Source organism: Vipera ursinii (genome assembly GCF_947247035.1).
Source record: "Vipera ursinii genome assembly, chromosome: 3".
Lineage (NCBI taxonomy): Eukaryota > Metazoa > Chordata > Lepidosauria > Squamata > Viperidae > Vipera > Vipera ursinii.
In genome coordinates this window covers 55,007,268-55,031,333 of record NC_139516.1, presented here as the reverse complement: position 1 = coordinate 55,031,333, position 24,066 = coordinate 55,007,268, and the positions used below count along the sequence as shown (strand labels likewise).

The 24,066-nt window shown below is 38.7% G+C and overlaps 1 protein-coding gene across 4 annotated transcripts in view; it reads right to left on the bottom strand.

The window, feature by feature from the left end:
* Positions 1-24,066, bottom strand: part of ST3GAL3 (ST3 beta-galactoside alpha-2,3-sialyltransferase 3) — a 214,126-nt gene that overhangs the window by 58,810 nt on the left and 131,250 nt on the right. For all 4 annotated transcript variants that reach the window (XM_083358463.1, XM_083358466.1, XM_083358464.1 and 1 more), the window contains 3 exons: positions 21,489-21,583; positions 12,740-12,803; positions 7,235-7,330 (listed from right to left, as the gene is read on the bottom strand). In XM_083358463.1, coding sequence (XP_083214589.1) covers positions 7,235-7,330; positions 12,740-12,803; positions 21,489-21,583 — 255 coding nt within the window. The remainder of the gene's footprint in view (positions 1-7,234; positions 7,331-12,739; positions 12,804-21,488; positions 21,584-24,066) is intronic.

Sequence of the window (24,066 nt, the reverse complement as noted above, 5' to 3'; positions counted from 1 at the left end):
TGGACAGAGGTTCGCAAGATTGTACAACAGGTAGCAACCAAAACCATCCCAAAGAAAAAGAAATGCAAGAAAGCAAAATGGCTGTCTGAGGAAGCTTTGCAAATAGCTGAGGAAAGGAGGAAAGCGAAAGGCAGGGGAGAAAAAGAAAGATACACCCAATTGAATGCAGAATTCCAGAGAATAGCTAGAAGAGATAAGAATGCCTTCTTAAATGAGCAGTGCAAAGAAATAGAAGAAAACAATAGAATAGGGAGGACCAGAGATCTTTTCAAGAAAATTGGAAAGATGAAGGGAATATTTCATACAAAAATGGGCATGATAAAGGACCAAAATGGCAGGGACCTAACAGAGGCAGAAGAAATTAAGAAGAGGTGGCAAAATTACACAGAAGAACTATACAAGAATAAGCTTAACGTCCCTGATAACCACAATGAGGTGGTCACTGACCTCGAGCCAGACATCCTACAATGTGAAGTGAAGTGGGCCTCAGAAAAGCTGAGCAACAACAAAGCTAGTGGAGGTGACAGTATTCCAGCTGAGCTATTCAAAATCTTAAAAGACGATGCAGTAAAAGTGCTACACTCAATTTGCCAGCAAATTTGGAAAACTCAACAGTGGCCACAGGATTGGAAAAGATCAGTTTACATTCCAATTCCAAAGAAAGGCAGTGCCAAAGAATGTTCAAACTATCGCACCATTGCACTCATTTCTCATGCTAGTAAAGTTATGCTTAAAATCCTACAAGCTAGACTCCAGCAGTATGTGGATCAAGAACTACCAGAAGTACAGGCAGGATTTCAAAAAGGCAGAGGAACTAGAGATCAAATTGCCAACATACACTGGATCATGGAGAAAGCTAGAGAGTTCCAGAAAAACATCTACTTCTGCTTCATTGACTATGATAAAGCATTTGATTGTGTGGATCATAACAAACTGTGGCAAGTTCTTAAAGTGATGGGCATACCAGACCATCTTATTTGTCTCTTGAGAAACCTATATGTGGGCCAAGAAGCAACAGTGAGAACTGGACACTGAAGCACTGATTGGTTCAAAATTGGGAAAGGAGTCCGGCAAGGCTGTATACTGTCACCCTGCCTATTTAATTTAGATGCAGAGCACATCATGAGAAAGGCAGGGCTAGATGAATCAAAAGTTGGAATAAAGATTGCCGGAAGAAATATGAACAACCTAAGATATGCAGATGATGCCACTCTAATGGCAGAAAGTGAAGAAGAACTAAAGAGCCTCTTGTTGCAGGTGAAGAAGGAGAGTGCAAAAGTTGGGTTGACACTTAACATTAAGAAAACCAAGATCATGGCATCCGGCCCTCTCAATTCCTGGCAAATAGATGGGGAAGAAATGAAGGTAGTGACAGATTTTATTTTCCTGGGCTCCAAGATCACTGCAGATGGCGACTGTAGCCAAGAAATTAAAAGATGCTTGTTCCTCGGGAGGAAAGCCGTGGCAAATCTAGACAGCACACTAAAAAGCAGAGACATCACCCTGTCAACAAAAGTGCGTATAGTCAAGGCTATGGTCTTCCCAGTTACAATGTATAGCAGTGAAAGTTGGACCATAAGAAAGGCCGAGCGCCAAAGAATTGAGGCCTTTGAACTATGGTGCTGGAGAAGACTCCTGCAAGTCCCTTGGACTGCAAGGCATTCAAACTGGTCAGTCCTAGAGGAGATCAACCCTGACTGCTCTTTAGAAGGCCAGATCCTGAAGCTAAAACTCAAATACTTTGGCCACCTAATGAGAAGGAAGGACTCACTGGAGAAGAGCCTAATGCTGGGAAAGATTGAGGGCAAGAGAAGAACGGGACGACAGAGAATGAGGTGGCTGGATGGAGTCACTGAAGCAGTAGGCGTGAGCTTAAATGGACTCCAGAAGATGGTAGAGGACAGGAAGGCCTGGAGGAAAATTGTCCATAGGGTCGCGATGGGTCGGACACAACTTCGCAGCTAACAACAACAGGAATTTGATGCTGGTAACTAACTCCACAGGTGAATCATTAATGCACAGAGAGTGTGACTGTGCCTGCCTTTTCTGAAATCGACAATGATCTTTGGTTTTTCCAATGTTTCAACCTAGGCTGTTTTCCTTATACCAGTTCACCAAACACTCAATCTCCTTGCAGTAAGCAATCTCAAATAAATATTGCAACAAATGAGGATTTGAAATGAGAGATAAAGTACTTCAGAGTTATTCTTTCCAAAGTACATTCCTTATCATTATTCCCTAATGAAATCAGAGCTTCCTCAAAATCATGGTTATATCAGCTAAAACATTCTTCTGAGAATTCAGAAATCTAGTTGAGACTTAAGTCTCTTATAACAGAGACAATTTTAAGGCTGTGTCATTTAATAAAGGGGGAAAGAACTTCCAACCTAAACCTTGCAAATTAATAACTAGAAATTACAGCAGTATTACTGGGGGGGGGGAATCGAAACCATCAAGTTGTGGTTCAGTTAGAAATGACTGGAATATGTGCTACGAGTGTAGCCAGTTTAGTCCAGTGGTTAAAGCACCACCCTAGAAACCAGAAGACTGAGTATTTTTTACCTTAGGCATGAACGTTAGCTGGTAACATTAGATTAGTGTCTCTTTCTCAACCCAACTCACCTCATGGGGTTATTGTTGTGGGAAAAATAGGAGGAGGAAGGAATATTATATATAGAATAGAACTGGAAAGGAACTTGGAGGTCTTCTAGTCCAGCCCCCTGCTCAACCAGGAGAACCTATAACATTTCACACAACTGACTGTCCAGTCTCTTCTTAAAACCTCCAGTGATGGAGTGCCCACGATTTCTGAAGACAAGCTGTTCCACTGGTTAATTGTCCTCACTGTTAGGAAGTTTCTCCTTAATTCCAGGTTGCTTGTCTCCTTGGTCAGTTTCCAACCATTGTTTCTTGTCCTGCCCTCTGGTATCTTGGAGAATAGTTTGATGCCCTCTTCTTTGTGGCAGCCCCTCAAATACTGGAATATTGCTATCATGCCTCTTTAGACTAGCTAAACCCAAGTCCTGCAGCTGTTCTTCATATGTTTTAGTCTCCAAGCCTTTGATCATTTTAGTTGCTCTTCTCTGAATTTTTTCCAGTCTCAACATTTTTTTTGTGGTATGGTGACCAAAATTGATTGCAGTACTCCAGGTGTGGTCTTAGTAGGATTTTATAAAACAGTACTAATACTTCATGTGATCTTGATTCTATGCCTCTGTTTATACAACCCAGGATTGTATGAGCTTTTTTGGCTGCTGCTGCACACTGTTGGCTCATAGTCAAGTGATTGTGCACTAGGATTCCAAGGTTCCTCTCACTGTTACTGTTGTTAAGCCAGGTCTGGCCAATCTGTACTTGTAACTTTGATTTTTCCTGCCTAAATGGAAAACTTTGCTTTTTTCCACATTGAAACTCATTTTGTTGAATAGAGCCCATTGTTCAAGTTTGTCAAAATCCTTTTGGATCCTGAGCTTGTCTTCTGGGGTGCTGGCTATTCCTGTCAGTTTGGTGTCATTTGCAAATCTGATGAGTTCCCCTTATATTGCCTCATGTAAGGGAATATATTCACCACCTTGAGTTATTGATTAAAATAAGAAAGGTGGGATATCAATACATAAACAAATACAGCTGAAATAACCTACCTGAGCAGTTCTATAATTGTCATGTCAATTATGATGTTCTCAGCGTAGTGATTTAAAATGTCTTCTATGTGAATTTTGAAATTATCAAGACAAGGTTTTCGGAATTTTCTAAGCCACAACTGAGACCATTTTCATTATTTCTTACAGGGAGACAAATAGGCTGCCAAATGGTAGTATATTAATACTGGCTGACTGTTGGCTCTTGAATGGGTACCAAGAACAAATACTTAAATATAGCACTTAAACAAAGAACTCTTATGAACTTTAAACAGGAACTCAGTTCTCTTTATGCATTTGATGCAAAATATATATTAAATTATACAAGGCAAAGATGGCAGGAATGACTGTATTATTTGATAGATTCTTACAATAAAACAACTGCAATCAAGTGATATTATTTCTACTAATAGAGACAACAAAGATTCAGCTTGTAATAATTCATATTCCATAAACAGGGAAATGGGCAGTTAAGAAACAGAATAAACAAACAAACATGCTTTTCATTTTATTCCACATTCTAGGGTCAAATGTAATCATGGATTGGCTTTTCCTAAAATAATGAATTATCAGGCTACCTACTCAACTGCATCTTTCTCTTTCTAAGAAAGAAGGGCATATTATTAAACCCTTGAAACAGGAAGCACTCTTGGTCCAGATGACTATTCCGTAGAATGGTACAAGAAACATATTGATCTGTAAGAGTGGGTGGGTGTTGTTCCAGTGCTACTGGAAATTTATAATTAAGCCTCTCTAAATAATCTGTGGCTTAGAAGCCTATGTTATTGTGCTCTTTCTTTGTTAAACTTGAATTAACTATTACTTTAGTTCATAAATTATAAAAAATATTACCACAAATTATTCATGTGGATTTCTAAAAGGTCATCAAGGATCTGGTAATATTAGACTGTTAAATAAATTAAATAAAATTTTAGCTAAATGGTGAGAAATTCTGTGACCAGTAGCAGTAACAAAGAGATACTGACATACTACATTGGAAAGTTCTGAAAGAGGTTTGTCTATATACAGATTTGCTAAAGTTTTTATTAACTACATTAATGTGAGGTATTCTACATCTTCTACTACAAATTGATATTTTTCTTAATCTATTTTGTGATGCTTGTTGGGAGCATCTTTTTAATTTGACATTGGAATTACTTACCTGTCTCATTGAATAAAATGATGACATTTTAAATATAGCTATGGCTGGAACTGAACATAGGCTACTGTTATGATGATATATTATGTTTTATTGTTAATCATGCATTTTATATACAAAAACTTACTGAGGCTGTCCAACAGTTCAAGAAATTGAACAGGCTATTGGATTAATTGCAGTAAATTCATCTGTTCTACACAGGTTCTAATGCTGCAATGAAAATGTGTTCTGTAGCTAAGTTTTACCTGTTGTCTAAATAATTTTAAGTTTGAGAACAGTTATTCCAAATATTATTCCCTTCATTTGTGACTTTAAATTTGACATTTTTTTAAAAATCACAACTTAAAATATATGTAAATAGATTATTAAAAATGGTATGGAAAATTACTACTGCCTCAGTATGAATATATTTACTTAAAGGCATTTTTCTATTAGTATCTCTAAATTACTCTAAACAGATTGGTTAAATATTAATTCGAACATTTTTATGACAAAGACTCCCTCAGCCAAGAAACAAAGATGAGCACCGTGCCCTAGAGTTTGACATAACGGGACAGGGAAACCGATATCCTTTTTTTGCTTAATATTTATACAATCGTTAATTTATTTTTAAACAGATGTTGTAAAGGTGTGAATGTGCTTTTGAAGAACATATTTTTAAAAACTGGAAGTTATCACCATACGAATTACAGAGTAATCATGCAGAGGAGGTAGTAAAAGGCCATAATTACTGAATCCTGGCAAGGCATTCCACACTTACAATTTTGGATGACTGATACATGTTCACTTTTTGTTTATCAACGGGTACTCTACTGTCATAAGTGGGGGAAAAACAATACAACTTTCAGTGGCCAGGATTTAATTTATCTAAAATTTACACTGACTTATTTTATATAAATGGAATTCTGGAATATAACCTCTGCAAATAATGAGGTTCACTTGTATCATTACTGCCCTATATTAAAACAAACAAATTGCAGGTCAGTACAAAAACATTAAATGCAAGATCACATCAAAGGCAAAGTGTTATGACATACACTCCAGGAGATAGCTATTTCTATCTTCCTTGCCAAGAATCCAATTTTGAAATAATTTTGGAAAAGAGTTTCTTTCATTTGAGTGTGTAGGAAAAGCCTTGAAGCCTTTCCTTTTATTACCTTCTAAGCTGTTCCTAATCCTCAGCAGTTGTGGAGTAAACAAATTTGGTGTAGGAAGGCTGGACCTTTTAACCCTTTAATCATTCCTTCTGCTCTGAGCTGAGTGAGTGGTTGAGGGTTGGACATGACTGATGAGGAAGATACTCTGAGAAAAGTGGGAAAACAGGATTGTGCTTCCACAACATCTCACTTTTTAATGAACTGCATGCACCCCTGCAGCAACTGCTGCTTAGAATTAACAATTACCGGTACATGTATAATGCAATATCTTCAACAGCACGTTGGCTGTCAATTATGCCTAATTTTAAGTAAAATAGGTTAATACATCATGGTTGGGAATTTGGGAAGCTTGAAATTGATCATATCTGGCAGGCATCAGATTAGGAAGCTGAACTAATATGAGAATGATGTAATTAGGATTGTTTCAATAAAGATAAAATAATGAATTCTAATCAAAGGGTCATTTCAAATGCTGAAGAAAGAACCAAGTATTCAAACGCTCAATAATGGATGGCTGTTATTTTTGTTAATTTCACTTTTTCTACTATTTATAGTATTATAAATGACAGCTGCACATTGATCGTCTAGGTGACTACACACACACACACACACACACACACACACACACACACACACACACACATTTCCCCAAAAGTAAGCCCTACCCCGGAAGCAAGCCTTAGCCTGATTTTGGGGGACAGGCCTAATATAAGCCCTATCCCAAAAATAAGCTCTAGTTTTGGGGCAAGGCACATGCCGCAGCCAGGCATCCCATGCCCCGACACTTGTCACACCAAACTGCACAGTGCTTCGGGCTGTTTCCACCGCTTGCAGCAGGACACCACACGGTGCTTTGGGCTGGTGGCAACTGTCTGAAGTGCTGCGTGGCGTCCTGCCACAAGCGATGGCAGCACCGTGAAGCACCATGCGGCCTCCTGCCATGAGCAGTGGAAATGGCCTGAAGCACCATGCAACTTCGTGCCACAAGCAGCAGAAACAGCGTGAAGAACCATGCGGCCTCCTGTTGTGAGCAGTGGAAACAGTGCAATGCACCAGGTGGTGTCCGGCCACAAGTGGCAGCAAGTGGCTGATGAAGAAATGAAGCAGGGGAGCAACAGGGGTCGGGGTGTGGGAGGCCTGGCTGCGGCAGTCCTAATGTAAGACATCCCTCCAAAATAAGACCTATTGCCTCTTTTGGAGACAAAAAAATATAACATTGGGTCTTTTTATATCTATGGCCCATACACTATTTCCTCTTCTCTTTTGCTGAAACAACTCACCTGATAACAATGTCATAGTCATCGATTTTGAAGCCCAGAGATTTGTTTGCTAGAATGCCACCATTTCCCACAATTATACATCGTCGGCAGCTAAGACTGAAAAGGAAAACAGAAGAGCAATTGGGTAGACAGCAAAACGCATAGGCACAGTAATATTTCTGGTCCAGATCTGAGCCAGTCTCTCCTAAAAGAATCAGAAAGTAATTAATTCACAATTAAGACAATGACCCTTAATAGTAATACAGGTGATGGTATTGGTATTGGAAGATGATAGACATAAGGTTAAGAACGTGTTGTTGAAATTGGTTGGCCCTCTTCTGCTTTAATCTAACTTGAAACTTAGTTTATGATCTTTTCCACAGCTAGCCCTTGGCCATGTCTTTGTTTATAACTGTGCTCTTCCATCTCCTTGTGGCAATACAAGTAGTCCTTGACTTACAACTGTTTGTTTGGGGCTGAAAAAAGTGACTCATGACCGTTTCTCACACTTACAACTGTTGCAGCATTCCCGTGGTCACAGTATCAAAATTTGGATGCTTGGCAACTGGTTCATATTATGACGATTGCAGTATCCTAGGGTCATGTGATCAACTTTTGCGACCTTCTGACAAGCAAAGTCAATGGGGAAGCCAGTTTCACTTAACAACCGTGTTACTAACTTAACAACTGCAGTGACTCACTTAACAACTTTGGAAAGAAGGGTCGTAAAATGGAACAAAACTCACTCAACAAATGTCTTGCTTAGCAATGTAAATTTTGGGCTCAGTTGTGGTTGCAAGTCAAGGATTACCCCTAATAGGATCAATTTAGTTTCTGTGTACACCCAAGGGTGTCATTTTGCAACATTTTGCAATTACAGGAGTGTCAAAGTTACTTTCGAATGATTGTAGCTTGTCAAGAATACCAATAAAAGACAATATTTGTAGCCCAGGGTTGAAATGAGGGGTCCTTGGTGTCCTCTGAGCTTGGTTGTTTTCTTGCACATGTTTCATTATCCAAACTAGGTAATACCATCAGTGCTAACGATGATGATACCTACTTTGGGTAATGAAATATCTGCAAGAAAATAACAGAGTTCAGAGTGCACCAAGGACCCCTCATGTCAAGGATACAATGTTTTTCTTGGCAATGGATTGCTAGAGATCAAATGTAAAGAATACTGTAAGTTATTGTAAAGAATAATCTACACTTGATCTCTAGCAACGGATTGATAATATAATTTGAGTTAGTCTTTTTTTACAGGTCTGGACAAATGTTCTGATTTCCCCCTCCTCCTCATTTGTATATCATTAATATCTTCTCTCAACACAGAGACACTTACTTTGTTTAACAAAACACAAAATAAGAAAGGAGGAACTGAAATACTGTAAGATGATATAAATTAGATAGTCCATATGCCATGTATACCTTCCGCACACAAGGATTATTCCACACCAAAATTCGGCAGCAAAATGTTTGAAATCTGGTGATGATTTTTTGCTCTGTAACACCAATTCTGCCACAATCCCTGGCAGAAGGACACAACTTTCCCAAAAGCGTGATTTCAGACTCTGTCACGGGGTTTGAGAAGAACTGGAAATTAAGTGGCTTGATTTCTTGAAGGTCTTCTATTCCCATTCCCATTCTTAAAATCTGCTACCCTGCCTACAAAAATGACTTGCCTTCGGCAACTTTACTGAAGATCAAACGCCTGGATTCCAGTCCCTGATCTCTCAAATATTGCCTGTACCTGCCATAAATATAAAGATGTGTGGAAAAACTTTGTCATTAGTCTTAAAAGAGTATTACCATAGAACAAAAAGTACAAAATAACAGTAGACTGCCAATTACAAAGATATCGTTACATAAAATAAAACCATTAGGAATATTTGGGAACAACTAAGGTAGTGCCTGAATTTGCATCTTGTACATTACTAAGTCTCAATTTGTACTGTAATTTCTTTTTACTGAGTACATCATTAATTTATTTAATTGTATGCTGCCTTATCAATAACCCCTGGCAGCTTATACCCATAAAAATAATAAGGCATAGAATTAAAATCACATTAATAAAAACATAATCACTACCCTCCCTATCTAACACTGCCACCAATGAAATGGAACTCCCTTCTGAAAAACACTGCCTTGATGGATTTATTGAGTACAACAGAGAGGAAGGCAATATGTTCCATACTGAGGCTATCACGAGGCCACAATCCGTTTCTAGTTCCTATCCTCTTAATGTGATTTATCTTATCCCTATCCCTCAGTCAAAACTTTTCTTCAACTTTAAGATGAGAAAGTGGTTTTACTTAAATCCCACAACTGGAAAAAGTTGAAAACAACATTTGATTAAAATTATCTGACCGCAGAACAGGGGTTAACAACCTACACTTCATGGGCTGGATGTGGCCCATTATCCAAAGTCATCCAGCCCACAATCCCAATAAAAAATATGCCCACCTGAACTATGAGAGAGGCGGAGAGAGCAACTACCTGTTCAGCTGCTCATGTGAGCCCTCTCCACATCCGTGGGTATGAAGTCATGATGATTTCACTAGCCACCTTAGTTCAAACGGAGCCACACATCCTCTGCCTGGACCAGTGAGAATGAATTGTGAGCCAGAGAAGGGAAGAGGAAATGGTGATAGTGGCATGGCCTCTGATCCTAACCAGGGGAAAGTTGCAACTCCTATTCTGTAGTAATAACCTCTCAATGTAATGAATTAATAGGAAGAAAATTCATATATCTATTAGATGTGAATTGGATTTTTTGCATTTGTGAAATAACCTAATGCATAACTATCAGCCTGACCTCGATACCTGGGAAGATCTTGGAAAAGATAATCAAGCAACGAATCAGTGAACACCTAGAGGCGAAAAAAGTCATTACTAAAAACCAACATGGGTTTGTCAAAAACAGATCATGCCAGACAAATCTTATTGCATTCTTTGACCAGGTGACAAAATTAGTGGACCAAAGGAATGCTGTGGATATAATTTACTTGGACTTCAGTAAGGCATTTGATAAAGTAAACCACAACCTACTGCTTGATAAGATAGAAAAATCTTAGTTAGACAGCATCACCACCAGATGGATTCATAGCTGGCTGACCGGCCATAATCAGCGTGTGGCCCTCAATGGAACTGCATCTACATGGAGGGAAATGTGTAGTGGGTGCCCCAGGGCTCTGTTCTGGGCCCACTGTTTTTCAACATCTTCATCAATGATTTGGATGAGGGGATAGATGGGGAACTCATCAAATTTGCAGACGACACCAAGCTGGCAAGAATAGCCAACACTCCAGAAGATAGGCTTAAGATACAGAAGGATCTTGACAGACCTGAACATTGGGCACCATCTATCAAAATGAAATTCAATGGTGAAAAAAGTAAGGTTCTACATTTAGGCAAGAAAAACCAAATGCACAGGTATAGTATAGGTGGTACCTTGCTCAATAGTAGCAACTGTGAGAGGGATCTTGGAACCCTAGTGGACAATCACTTAAATATGAGTCAGCAGTGTGCTGCAGCTGCCAAAAAAGCCAACACAGTTCTAGGTGCATTAAGAGAGGGATAGAATCAAGATCACGTGAAGTGTTAATACTATTTTACAATGCCTTGGTAAGGCCACACTTGGAACACTGCATCCAATTTTGGTCACCACGGTGTAAAAAAGATGTTGAGACTCTAGAAAGACTACTGAGAAGAGCAACATAGATGATCAGGGGACTGGAGGCTAAAACATATAAGGGACAGTTGCTGGAATTGGGTATGTCTAGTTTAATGAAGAGAAACACGAGGGGTGACATGATAGCAGTGTTCCAATAGCTCAGGGCCTGCCGCATAGAAGAGGGAATCAAGCTATTCTTCTAAGCACCTCAAGGCAGTACAAGAAGAAATGGATGGAAACTAATCAAGGAGAGAAGCAACCTAGAACTAAGGAGAAACTTCCTGACAGTTAAAATAATTAACCAGTGGAATAACCTGCCTCCAGAAGTGGTGAATGCTCCAACACCGGAACTTTTTAAGAAGAGACGGGAGAGCCATTTGTCTGAAATGGTATAGGGTTTCCTGCCCGAGCAGGGGGTTGGAATAGATGACCTCCAGGGTCTCTTCCAATGTTGCTGTTGTTATAACTGGTGATGGGATTTAACATATCCATACAATGGTGGAAGGGGTTTGGTCCAATCAATAAAATGGATTATTGGGCTTGTGTGAAACCTAGTTTGTTTCATAAATTTCACTATTGTTGTTGGTAGTCACTTGTTGCTATTTGTACAATCTTCATTCTTCACCTGCATACACACTTCCTGAATCTCTTCTATTTCTTTCTCTCTCAGTTTCATCTCAAATATGCCCCAGATGCAGTAAATTAATCCCAGTGTTTGGTTATGCAGAGGATTGTTCACATTTTTCCCCACAAATCAAAATATTGATTTTTCAGTGTCTTTGGCAGTGCAAGATAAGTCATGAACATTTGCTTTAGAAAATGAGGCATATGTGATGAAGAAGAGAAAATCTGACAGAACAATGATTAATGGAAAAGATAGAAAAGTGTAAACTAGGTAAAAAGTTAATTTCAGAGAACACTAGAATGTAGTGTTCAGTTTGAACATGTGGAAGTAGGACTTATTACAACTATGAAATTTAAACATGTTCAATATTAAATGTACAACAGCATTCTTCAACCTGCCAGATGTATCACATAGTAACTTCCATAACATCTAACAGCAGGACCACGATGAAGCTGAAGTCCCAATGTAACTGGAGTTTGCAAGGAAATCAGGGCATATATCATTCAGAAAAATATTGAATGCACATAATCTAAATGGAAGTCAAAGAGGAGTATACACATCACCAACTCAGCCCTAGGGGTCTGTAGTAAGAAATCCCATAATTAGTCCTTGTTGCCATCCACCTATTATAAAAACTGGGTTGTTAGTTTGTTAGAGGGCTGGCTAATGAGAACAAGATAAACTTTCTATGTTCTTCAAATAAAATATTTACAATATTACAAATTCATACTTGGGGAATTGTGGCAAATTAATGTATTTAAAAGAATACACTGAAAGAAAGCACTTTTATTTTGAAAGGGTTGCAATCAAGCAGATTGAATTGCCATTAGAAAACACAAATTCTAAAGCTGTCAGCCTTAGCAGGTTAACCAGTCAGGAAATCTGTCCAGAACAGTTAATTTTACTTTATTGTAAGGCAAAATTAACAAAATCTCTTAAGTCTGAAAGTACAATTCTCTGTCCATCTCCTTACACCCCAAGAAATTATGAAAGGCCCCTTCTGAGCCTGTAGCCCACCTACTATCCAGCTGTGGACTATGTTGTCTCTTATCTGACCCCCCCCTGCCCATTCTCCCACTGTCATTCCCAAATGCCATTAGACCAGCTGTAGAAAAAGATCTATTTTATCAACACCAAGAACTGTAATAGGAACTTTTCTCTATCCTTATTAATTCAGAAGCAATACATACTATATATCTCACAGGCCAGGACTAGGAAATCTACTCACCTGTCAAGGGTTGAAGTAAGGTGGTAATTCTTTGTTACTGACAAGATGGCTTTGATTAGATTATCTGTAGAGGAAAAAAGAATACTTTAGAGAGTGAAGCCATTTCAAGGATTTTTCAAAATTCATAAGAGGGGCAGGTAAAAACTTCAGGATCAAATTGGTTACTGAATAAATCTGCATCTTAAGCTTTAATTTATAACCCATCAACAAGAAATCAGAAAAGGAATAGCCAATATAAAATACAGGTGGTCCTTGCCTTTCAACCAAAAATTGAGCCCAAATTTTTTGTTGCTAAGTGAGTCATTTGTTAAATGGGTTTTGCCCCATTTTATGACCTTTCTTGCCACAGTTGTTAAGTGAATCACTGTAGTTGTTATATTAGTAATACGGTGAAGTGAATCTGGCTTTCCTACTTACTTTACTTGTTAGAAGGTTACAAGAGGTGATCAAATGATCCTGGGACATTGCAATCATCATAAAATGAGTCAATTTTGATCACATAACCATGGGGATGCTGCAATGGTTGTAAGTATGAAAAATGGTCATAAGTCACTTTTTTCAGTGTAGTTGTTAAGTTTGAATGCTCACTAAATGAACTGTTGTAAGGACCACCTATATTTTGTGACGTACCACCTCACATTTTTCTCAGACATGCACCAGCCGGAATTACTTGAATAATAAACTATCCTTCTCTGTGTACTGTGAGCTGAAACACAATACAAAAGAAGATATTTAATCTGTATGTCTCTTTAGCTAGGAGAACAATACAAATGAAATTTGCATTATAATCATGGGCAGCCATTATAATATGGGAAAAAAACTGCAACCACACTTTATTCAATGTCACCATAGAATGCATTACTATTAATCCCACAGGTATATTTAGCCTCTAGTGCAGGGGTAGGCAACCTCGGCTCTTTTATGACTCATGGACTTCAACTCCCAGAATTCCTGAGCCAGCTATGCTGGCTCAGGAATTCTGGGAGTTGAAGTCCATGAATCATAAAAGAGCCGAGGTTGCCTACCCCGGCTCTAGTGTATTGGTGTACCTTATCTCTACCAAGCCAATGAGAAAGCAACAACATATATCTGGAGATGTGTTGATACCCACCTCTCTGCCAACAGGTAGGCATCTCTGGAGAAACATGTTTTTTAAAAAAGTGTTTTTATACATAAATTGAAAGTACATTTTGTGCCAAATAAGACAGTATTACATATTCATACCTACTTCCAGTGCTCTTGTTATAAATATCATGCTCCTTTTCTCTTATTAATAGCTATAATTAAGGAGGAAAATTGAAGGTGTCAAGTTTCTTAGAAAGTAAAAGAATTCGCTTTTTTCTAAGTAATTTCCTAGCAGGAGGATGATAGAGGGAAATACTATTTTCTGTTAGATACTAAAACTTCCAAAAATTCAAGAATGGAATATATTTAGAAAGCTCTATACAAATACAATAAGGGACGCGGTGGCTCAGTGGGTTAGGATGCTGAGCTTGTCGATCAGATGGTCGGCAGTTTGGCGGGTCGAATCCTGAGTGCCGCGTAACAGAGTGAGCGCCTGTTACTCGTCCCAGGTTCTGCCAACCTAGCAGTTCGAAAGCACATAAAAATGCAAGTAGAAAAATAGGGACCACTATGGTGGAAAGGTAACAGCGTTCCATGTGCCTTTGGCATCTAGTCATGCCGGCCACATGACCATGGAGATGTCCTCGGACAAGCGCTGGCTCTTCGGCTTTGAAACGGAGATGAGCACCGGCCCCTAGAGTCGGAAACGACTAGCACACATGTGCGGGGGAACCTTTACCTTTTTATCTTAGGGTGGAGAAGCCATGGAGGGCCTAGTGATGGAACAGGCCCCGAAGGCCTCCCCAACCCACTAAGATACCTCATACTTTCCGCTTCCTTGCTGCCATGCTGGACTCACCTGGAAAAGATCTGTCTGCCGCAGTTCCCGCTGCCACCCAGATCTGAGTTTAGGGGACGTTTCCGTGTACCTCCAGAGGCTGGATCAGGGGATTGGAGGCCTTTTCCAGGCCACTGCCGCCTGGATCTGATGCTGGGGGATGCTTCCATGGCCTTGCAGCGGCCCAATCTGGGTGCCAGAGGCCTTTTTCAGGCCACTGCCACCCGGATCTGAGCCCAGGGGATGCTTCCATGGCCCAATCTGGGCACCAGAGGCCTTCTGCTAGGCCTCTATTCTCTGCGAATGCACCGAAGGCCTGGAGCAGCCAAGAAAGCGAAGGATCTCGAACTTCACAGGGTTAGTATTGAAGGTCTGGTGAATAGGGAGACCCAGAGTGGGGGTGGGGAGGAAGGGAATAACCAGGGTGAATGTTGCAGAGCCTCTGTAGTCGTTCATAAGGGTGAACGACTACCGTGGTGCTGCAATATTCATAATTTCGGGACCTGCTTGTAAGCACTGGAGGCGCTTATCACATAACTTCGAACAAGTGTTAAGTGAATGCTCGTAACTCGGGGATTACCTGTTTGTGCTGAGTGATGACACATAGGATTTTAATTCAGCTTTCAATCTATAATAACCCACATGAAATCCTGTAGCATATGCAGCTACAAACACTGGGAAGATCCTGGCAAAGCTGTTTGATCATGCTGCTGCACTAATTTAAGCCAATCACTCCTCAGACAATACAAAGATTCTTTCAGAGACCCAACTTACTTTCTCTAATATACTGCTGTTGCTCTGCTTTTATATGAAGATTGGATAAACACCTACTAGGCTTAATGATTCAGTGCTCACTTCTAGAGATCAACAATCTGGTGTTCCAAGCCTGGTCTGTAAGCAGAATGAGTCAGCTTCCCCTAAGTTTATACAGAGTGTCTTTTATATAAAACATTCCACAACAATATACAATAAGAATAGCAAATTTCAGTCTTGTAACTTCCAACAGGCTCCATTTGAAGATTTAGCCTAGCTTAGTATGGTAAACACACTTTTTATCTGCTATGGATTCATTCAAAGAGAGCAAATATATTCCTTACATGGAGAGCTTCAACAACAAGCCTTATGAAGTACTAAAAAAATTAATCACATTTGGAGCAGGAAAAATCAAGAAAAACCACTTCAATACCAATTTATAACACTTTAGTAAGGCTACACATGGAACACTGCATCCAGTTTTGGTGGTCACAATGTAAAAAGATGTTGAGATGCTAGAAAGAGTACAGAGAAGAGCAACAAAGATGATTAGGGGACTGGAGACTAAAACATATAAACAAACGGTTACTGGAATTGGGTATGTCTAGATTAATGAAGAGAAGGGCTAGGGGTGACATAATAGCAGTGTTCCAATATCTTGGGGGTTGCCACAAAGAAGAGGGAGTCAAGCTATTTGTTCTGTTCCAGCCTATGACCGGCCCTGTTTGTGTGTCAGGGACAACCCCTTTTTCCTTTTTACAGTCAATAGGCTGGAAAAACCCAACCCAAATTTATTTACAGTTCAAACAAAAAAGCAACAGAATATTTCCTTCAATAAATGAATCAAAATATCAAACAAGAGTCAACAAACAAGAGTTAAACAGAAGTAGCAAGAACAGACCAGGATTCTCTTAAAATGTCTCCAAACGGTTGCCTTCAGCAACCAGCCCTGCCCACACCTTCCCCTTTTATTATCAGTCCCAAGGCGTGGCTTCTCACTGCCTTCTCCTCCTCTCACTGAGTTGCCTCATTGATGTTCTCTGCTCTGCTGGATTGCCTTCTGCTTCTAGCGTCTCTGAACAGATTCAGCTGTGACTTTTCTGAGTCTGACACCTTGTACTCACACAGCTGAGCCTCATGAGGAACATGACTGGAGGGGCCAGGCTGAGAGTCCTGCAGTGCATCAGAGTTTCCCTCTGACACCAAAGGCTCTCCAAACCCCTCTTCCTCCTCCTCAGATTCATCGGACTCAGCTGCTGGGAGCACAGGCTGACACTGAATCACAACACTATTCTCCAAAGCACCTGAAGGCAGGGCAAGAAGCAATAGATGGAAACTAATCAGAGAAGCAACCTAGAACTAAGGAGAAATTTCCTGACAATTAGAATAATTAATTAGTGGAACAACCTGCCTTCAGTAGCTGTGAATGCTCTAACACTGGAAGCTTTTAAGAAGAGACTGGACAACCATTTCTTGCCTGAGCAGGAGGTTGGACTAGAAGACCTCCAATAATAATAATAATAATAATAATAATAATAATAATAATAATAATAATAATAATAATAATAATAATAAGAAGAAGAAGAAGAAGAAGAAGATGACGACTTCATGTAAAAGTTTTATTATAATTAAAATAAAGAGAAATTCTTGCACAAATAAGTTGTATTTATTTTCCTTCAGCTCCGTGAGTGACATTTTTTAGAATACTCTCTTTTCTCTAGGGAAGTTCCAATCAGTATTAATGAGATTTCAAGTCACAATAAAACTAACCTTTAATACATCCTAGGTTATTGGGCCACCTGACTTTGGCCAAGAGCTCCTTAATCTTGTACGTTAACTGTACGTGAGCTTGCTCTCATTATATGATGTGGATGCAATGAACTTAGCTGCATAATTCTTCCTTGGAAAAACAGAAAGGGGGGCAATATCATATAATAAAAGAAATGAGAGATGAACAAAGATCATATTGTTATGTGAATGTAGCAAAACTAACTGGTGTGTGAACACTGAAAACAAATGATAATGCCAGCATCATTTTCATCCCCATAGCAGGTGTATTTATTTTTCCATGTATCAATTTATATGACAGCTTATATTACCGATGTGATTCTGGATGGCAAAAAAACAAACAAACCTTAAATGTATGTTTGTAATAAACAAACAAACAAACAAACAAAACCCTTCCAGCACATTAATATAAAAGGGCTCCAAAGCATACTATTCACCAATAGTGTGGGCTCAATTACTCAAATCCCTATGCTTGTGCAAACAGAGCCAGAAAAGGATGGGAAGAAATAATGTTAAAAGCCAAGAGGAGTACAAATTTGTCAGAAACATCACAGTGACTTTTGAGGGCAGAAGGGTAAATAAGGATATTTCTCTCAAACATAGAATAGAAAGTTAGAACATAATGAGCAGAAACAAATGTTTACATATCACAGAGAAACTCTCTACACTTACACTTCAGAAACAGAGAAAGACTTTGCTTTCTGTGTGGTCATTACTTGCTTTTTCTCTAATGTTTATTATCCCTTTCCCAGAACATCACAAATTTCAAGGTCAGCCTAAAGTCAAGATCTAAATATAAAAATTCATAGAAAACAAGCAGTGAAAAATGGCTCTTGATTTTCCCAGTTCTGGAACATGCAAGGCTAAATATATCCCCTTAACGAGATACTTAGAATATAATATAACACACAGCGCAGACCACACTTTTTGCTGGCATATAGGCCAATCTTCCAACATCTGGAAACTTGAGACTTCTACTCGTACTCCTGTAATTGCTATTGTAATATTTCTGGAAGATACTGAATTGGATGAGTCTGTTTATTATTTCTATCATAGCAAAATCACACCACTTCCTCAGAGACCACTTTTTTAATAGGTAGCCCACAACTCAGAACCATTCATTTAGTGACCATTTGAAATTACAACGGCATTGGAAAAAAAATGATTTACAACTGGTCTTCATAGTTACAACTGCAGCAGCATCCCCTTGATCACATGATCAAAATTTGGGTGATTGGCAACTGGGGCGTATTTATAATGTTTCCAGTATCCAAGGGTTATGTAATTGTCTTTGCAACCTTCCCAGTTGGCTTCTGTCAAAGCAAAGTCAATGGGAGAAGCTGAATTCACTTAATGACTGCATAATTCACTTAGCAACTTCAGTAATTCTCTTAACAATGACAAAAAAGATCATTACATTGGGTGTGACTCACTTAACAACTGACTTGCTTAGTAACAGAAACTACCTGTAAATATCTTGAGGACAAAATTCCTACAGTGTCAAAATTATCAAAAGGAAGCCTCAAAAGGCAAACATTTGAAGACTGTTCCTAGGTAGCAATAGCTCTTAGACTTATATACCACTTCAAAGTGCTTTACAGCCCTCTCTAAGAGGTTTATAGAGTTAGCATGTTTATAGAGTCAGCATATTGCCCCCAACAATCTGGGTCCTCATTTTACCAACCTCGGAAGGATGGAAAGCTGAGTCAACTTTGAACTGCTCAAAATCGAACTCCTGGAGTAAGCAGTGAGTTAGCCTGCAGTACTGCATTCTAACCACTGCACCACCACGGCTCTTACAGTAGTAATTAGGATTCAGATTTGATATTGTATTGATATTGTTAATATCAAGTTGTGTTATTTCTTATTGGTTGTTGAACTATAGCTGCTGTCCATATCTTTGACCAAATCATCTTAATCCCATAAAATTTACACAATAAAGAATTCCAGTATGATATATTTCATATGTAAGTTTAATAAACACAATGGCAATGTCTAGTTGCAAACATCCCCATTATCTGAATCAATTTGGGGAATGGAAAGCAATGAAGTACACAGCAAAGTACACTTCATTGCTCCAAATGATACATCACAGAGAGCATCATGTCTAGAGAAGGCATAATGAATCCACTTTAGAAAATAAGATGCATGGGAAAAACCAGGAACATCATTCAGAAGAAAACAATACAAGTAAAATTAAATAGTGAGAGGTTGGGAAACAACAAACCAAGCATGAGAAATCTCTGTCCTGTGAGGGTTTGCATCCAGACCATAAATACTACATGCTCTTCCCATGCCATTCTGGAGCACAAGATCACAGGAAAAAAAGTTTATACGTGAAAAATATCTATATATGTATATGTATTTAAGACTTAGGCTGAACTGTGCTATATGTAATATTAAACTTTAGAAATGTACTAGGGTTTATTTATTTGCGTTTGATGTCCCAAAATGGATGATGAAATTATGTGGCCTCTTTTTTCCTGGCATCAATCTCTCCATTCAAAGTCTGATATGGCATGTCATTTTCTATAAAGACTTCTAAAATCTATTTACGGGGGGGGGGGAAATCTCTAAAACTACTCTGATATAGTAGTTTGGAATTCTGAAATATAATGATGCAGTCCACATACTCACAGCTAGCTGACCTTCAAGTTGACAGAATTATGCCAGTCAATTTTCATTTGAATTTCAGGTAAACACATGATGATACAAATGCCCAAAGTCCCGAACATCTGCACAAAGCATTTCCCAAGGTTTATATACTATGTTGTGAATCTCCCTTGACAACAGCCAAATTTTTCAGTTAGATCAGATCTCAAGATTTCTGATGCTCAACTGATTATCATTCTCTAGAAAGTTGCTCAATCTCCCAGGTGCTCTGATTCTGGCAGCCATCATCAGCATCTTTCTCCTGCCACCCTGTTTCAACCAGTATCTGACTAGTCTTGACTGAAAACCTTAATGAGGTTTTGATCCCATCAACAAGTCACAATAATTCATCCCCAGTGCCTCCCCTGGGATAAGGGAAAAAGCTGATGCAAGAATTTCAAGTGATGTGTGCTCGAGAGTGTGATGTGAGAAGGGTGCCATTTGCTTCACTCACGCTCTGGTCTGTCAGCACTGTCATTAGACCTACTAGTTTGCTAAGAACAATAATTCTTTCCTCCCACAAGTACAAACTGCTTTAGACTGAATCCTGGCACAAGGTTTGGTCCCAAGAGGGCACTATACAAGCCATTCATTTGCTTTGCTCCCACTGCTTCAGCTCCCAGCCATTTCAAACAGCAGTTTCTGGTTTCAACTGAAGAAAATCCAACATAAAACCCTAGATTAACATAGTTCTATAGTGGTGACACAAAGAGGCAGCAACTTGGAAATACAAAACAATGTCTGCCCAAAGACTTTCAGTCATCCTGTACCACAATTCTCTATGCTGATATTTCTTGGCTAAAATACTCAGCCAGTGAAAAGAAAATAACCCACACAGAGATCTATAATCTATACCCTGCAAGAAAAGTGATCCTGTAAATCTGCTGTTAGTGAGTAATCCTGTTACTCTCTGTATTTTCAATCATTTCCACAGTCAATATTTCTAAAAATATATAATTGCACAGTGGCTATTTGTCACTTTTCTAGGAAGGATGCCTCTCCAGTAGGAAGGCAAATATCTATAAAAGGTGAGGTACTTACATATCTTGGCTATGGTTATAGAATGTGGACTAATTATGTCCAAGGATTTGGAAGTGCTCATGCCTCAGTGAGTCTCCTTTTGATACAACAACTAAATATTGTACTGTATATATAATAAAATACTGAATTTATGGAACTTTTATATTTAATTATATTCTACTCTGCTCCTTTTTGTGATATGAAGACATATAGGGTTGTGAGATTGCATTTATCTACCAAACACTATCTTAGACATTGTGTTTAACAAGGCAGACTTCATGGAGAACCATTCCAGCATTTTTATGGAATACTAAAACAAAGGATACTATCACCTGAATTGGTATACTTTGTGTTGAATAATTTCCTATCTTCAAGTTCCTTCCATAAATTAAACTTTTATGGGAGGCAAATTTGTTTCCAATTATGTCATTGTCAACATCCTTCTTACTCACCTTTCTTAAGTGGCTACAGAAGATTGAAAATGTAAAATAGTGCTCTGTTTAGGACAATTTTGCACTACCTTACTCAAAAGAAAGAAATTTAAAATATTACAAATTTCTTTATTAAACAAGTCCATAAGCTGTAAAGATAATATGCAGAACACAATCATAGTGGCTTAATATGTTATCCTACCTTGTCCTTTAATCCCAAAAGGTGGAAGAAAATCCCGAATTCTTGCCCATTTCCTGAAGGAATCATCCAAAAACATTGGTGCTGGTTTGGAGAATCTATAAATATAACGAAAAGGAATGCTTTTATAAAAGAAAAGAAAGTGAAAAACCAAAATTTCAAGGAAAGGTTTTACAAAATAAGTGTGGTATCAAATAAAAAATTCAGAACAAAAGGAATTTATAGCTCCATTCAATATTATCCTGGAAATCAGTGTGAGTAAGCATTTTAATATTATTTAAAGCAAATAGGCAATTTAAAGCCTGTAATGGTGGTACTCATCTAATCAGGAGCAATACAGAGAATGGGTTCACACATAATATTATAGCATAAGTTATTTTAACTGTAATTTGCTGAGCAAGTTACAATTATCTGGTTCACAGATAATGTTCACAATTGTTCTAAGCTAAGGTAAAATTCTGTTATGGCTTATCATGTTTGAAGTTAGCCAAAAATAAATAAGTGTCTAAGAAAGTGCACTGCTTAGAATACAAAGCATTCTTATGTATTAAGTGTACTTAAAAGTTTGAATACAAACAAAAGAGTGGAGCACATAACAGGCTACCCAGCTGTATCAGGACTCATTGCAAGGTAGCACCCATCGCCCATCATGCTTCCCCATCATCCCCCATCATGTGTATGAGAAGTCCCTGCTTCAACTTTTACCTCTACTATGAATTAACTGTGTAGCCATAAACAAACAACTACCACTCAACCTCCCAATTGTAGGAATGCTATTTCAAGATTCTAGTTAGGTTTATAACAAGATAATGAATCACATACTATACATATGGAAAATATTAGTATTTTAAAGTTTCTGACAACAGTAGCCATTTCTGGTGTTTACTGAATTTAGGAGAAAAAAAATCAACAGTTTAGAAGGGAAAAAAATCAATAGTTTCTACTAGAGCAGGACATCATCACAAAATGACTAAAAGAAAATCATACTTTATAATGTGCTTGGAAAATATTTTCCTTAGGATACAATTGTACAGGCTAAAATTTGTTATCTCCTAGTAGCAGCAGTGGTGTGCTCTTTATTCTCTCTCACTCCCACACAAATGCTCACTACATTATCCTGTTGTTGCTGTTCCCATCTCTTCATTTCTCCTTTTTATATAAATAAAAATGTGTCAGATTAATTAAACTTTTTTTAAAACAAACTTCAGGGCATGTGTTCCTATAGGTGGATGTTCAACCATACTGGGCAATATATGACAACAATTCCATTGCCCAAGTCTTTTAATTTCAGAATTGAGATGTTCTCATCATTTTAGATACTAGAAGGATTTCTGTGCTGTATGGCTGCAATGTTTGCTGCAACCCAACAGCTAATCCGTAACCAGACAAGTTCCAGTCAATTACAGTTGCAAGAAAAAGTATGTGAACCCTTTGGGATTACGTGGAGTTTTGCATGAATTGGCCATAAAATGCGCTCTAAACGTCATGTAAGTCACAACAATAGAAAAACACAGTCTGCTTAAAATAATACTACACAAACATTAGCTGTTGTCATGTTTTAATTGAACATAAGATGGAAACATTCACAGTGCAGGGTGGAAAAAGTATGTGAACCTTTGGACTTAATAACTGGTTGACCCTCCTTTGGCAGCAATAACCTCAACCAAACGTTTCCTGTAGTTGCAGATCAGACCCACACAACGATCTGGAGTAATTTTGGACCACTCCTCTTCACAAAACTGTTTCAGTGTAGCAATATTCTTGGGATGTCTGGTGGGAATCGCTCTCTTAAGGTCATACCACAGCATTTCAATCGGGTTGAGGTCAGGACTCTGACTGGGCCACGCCAGAAGGCGTATTCTGTTCTGTTGAAGCCATTGTTTTGTTGAATTACTTGTATGCTTTGGGTCATTGTCCTGTTGCATCACCCATCCTCTGCGGAGCTTCAGTTGGCGGACAGATGGTCGTACGTTTTCCTGCAAAATGTCCTGATAAACTCTGGAATTCATTTTCCCATCAATGACAACAATCCGTCCAGGCCCTGAGGCAGCAAAGCAGCCCCAAACCATGATGCTCCCTCCGCCATGTTTTACAGTGGGCATGAGGTTTTGATGTTGGTGTGCTGTGCCTTTTTTTCTCCACACATAGTGTTGTGTGTTTTTCCCAAAAAACTCAATTTTGGTTTCATCTGTCCACAGTATATTTTGCCAGTAGTGCTGTGGAACATCCAGGTGCTCTTTTGCAAACTTCAAATGTGTTGCAATATTTTTTTTGGACAGCAATGGCTTCCTCCGTGGTGTCCTCCTATGTACTCCATTCTTGTTTAATATTTTCCTTATTGTAGATGTATCAACGAAAATGTTAGCATGTGCCAGAGATTTCTGTAGGTCTTTAGCTGACACTCTAGGATTCTTCTTTACCTCATTAAGCATTATGCGCTGTGCTCTTGCAGTCATTTTTACAGGACGACCACGCCTACGGAGAGTAGCAACAGTGCTAAACTTTCTCCATTTGTAGACAGTCTGTCTTACCGTGGACACATGAACATCAAGGCTTTTGGAGATACTTTTGTAACCCTTTG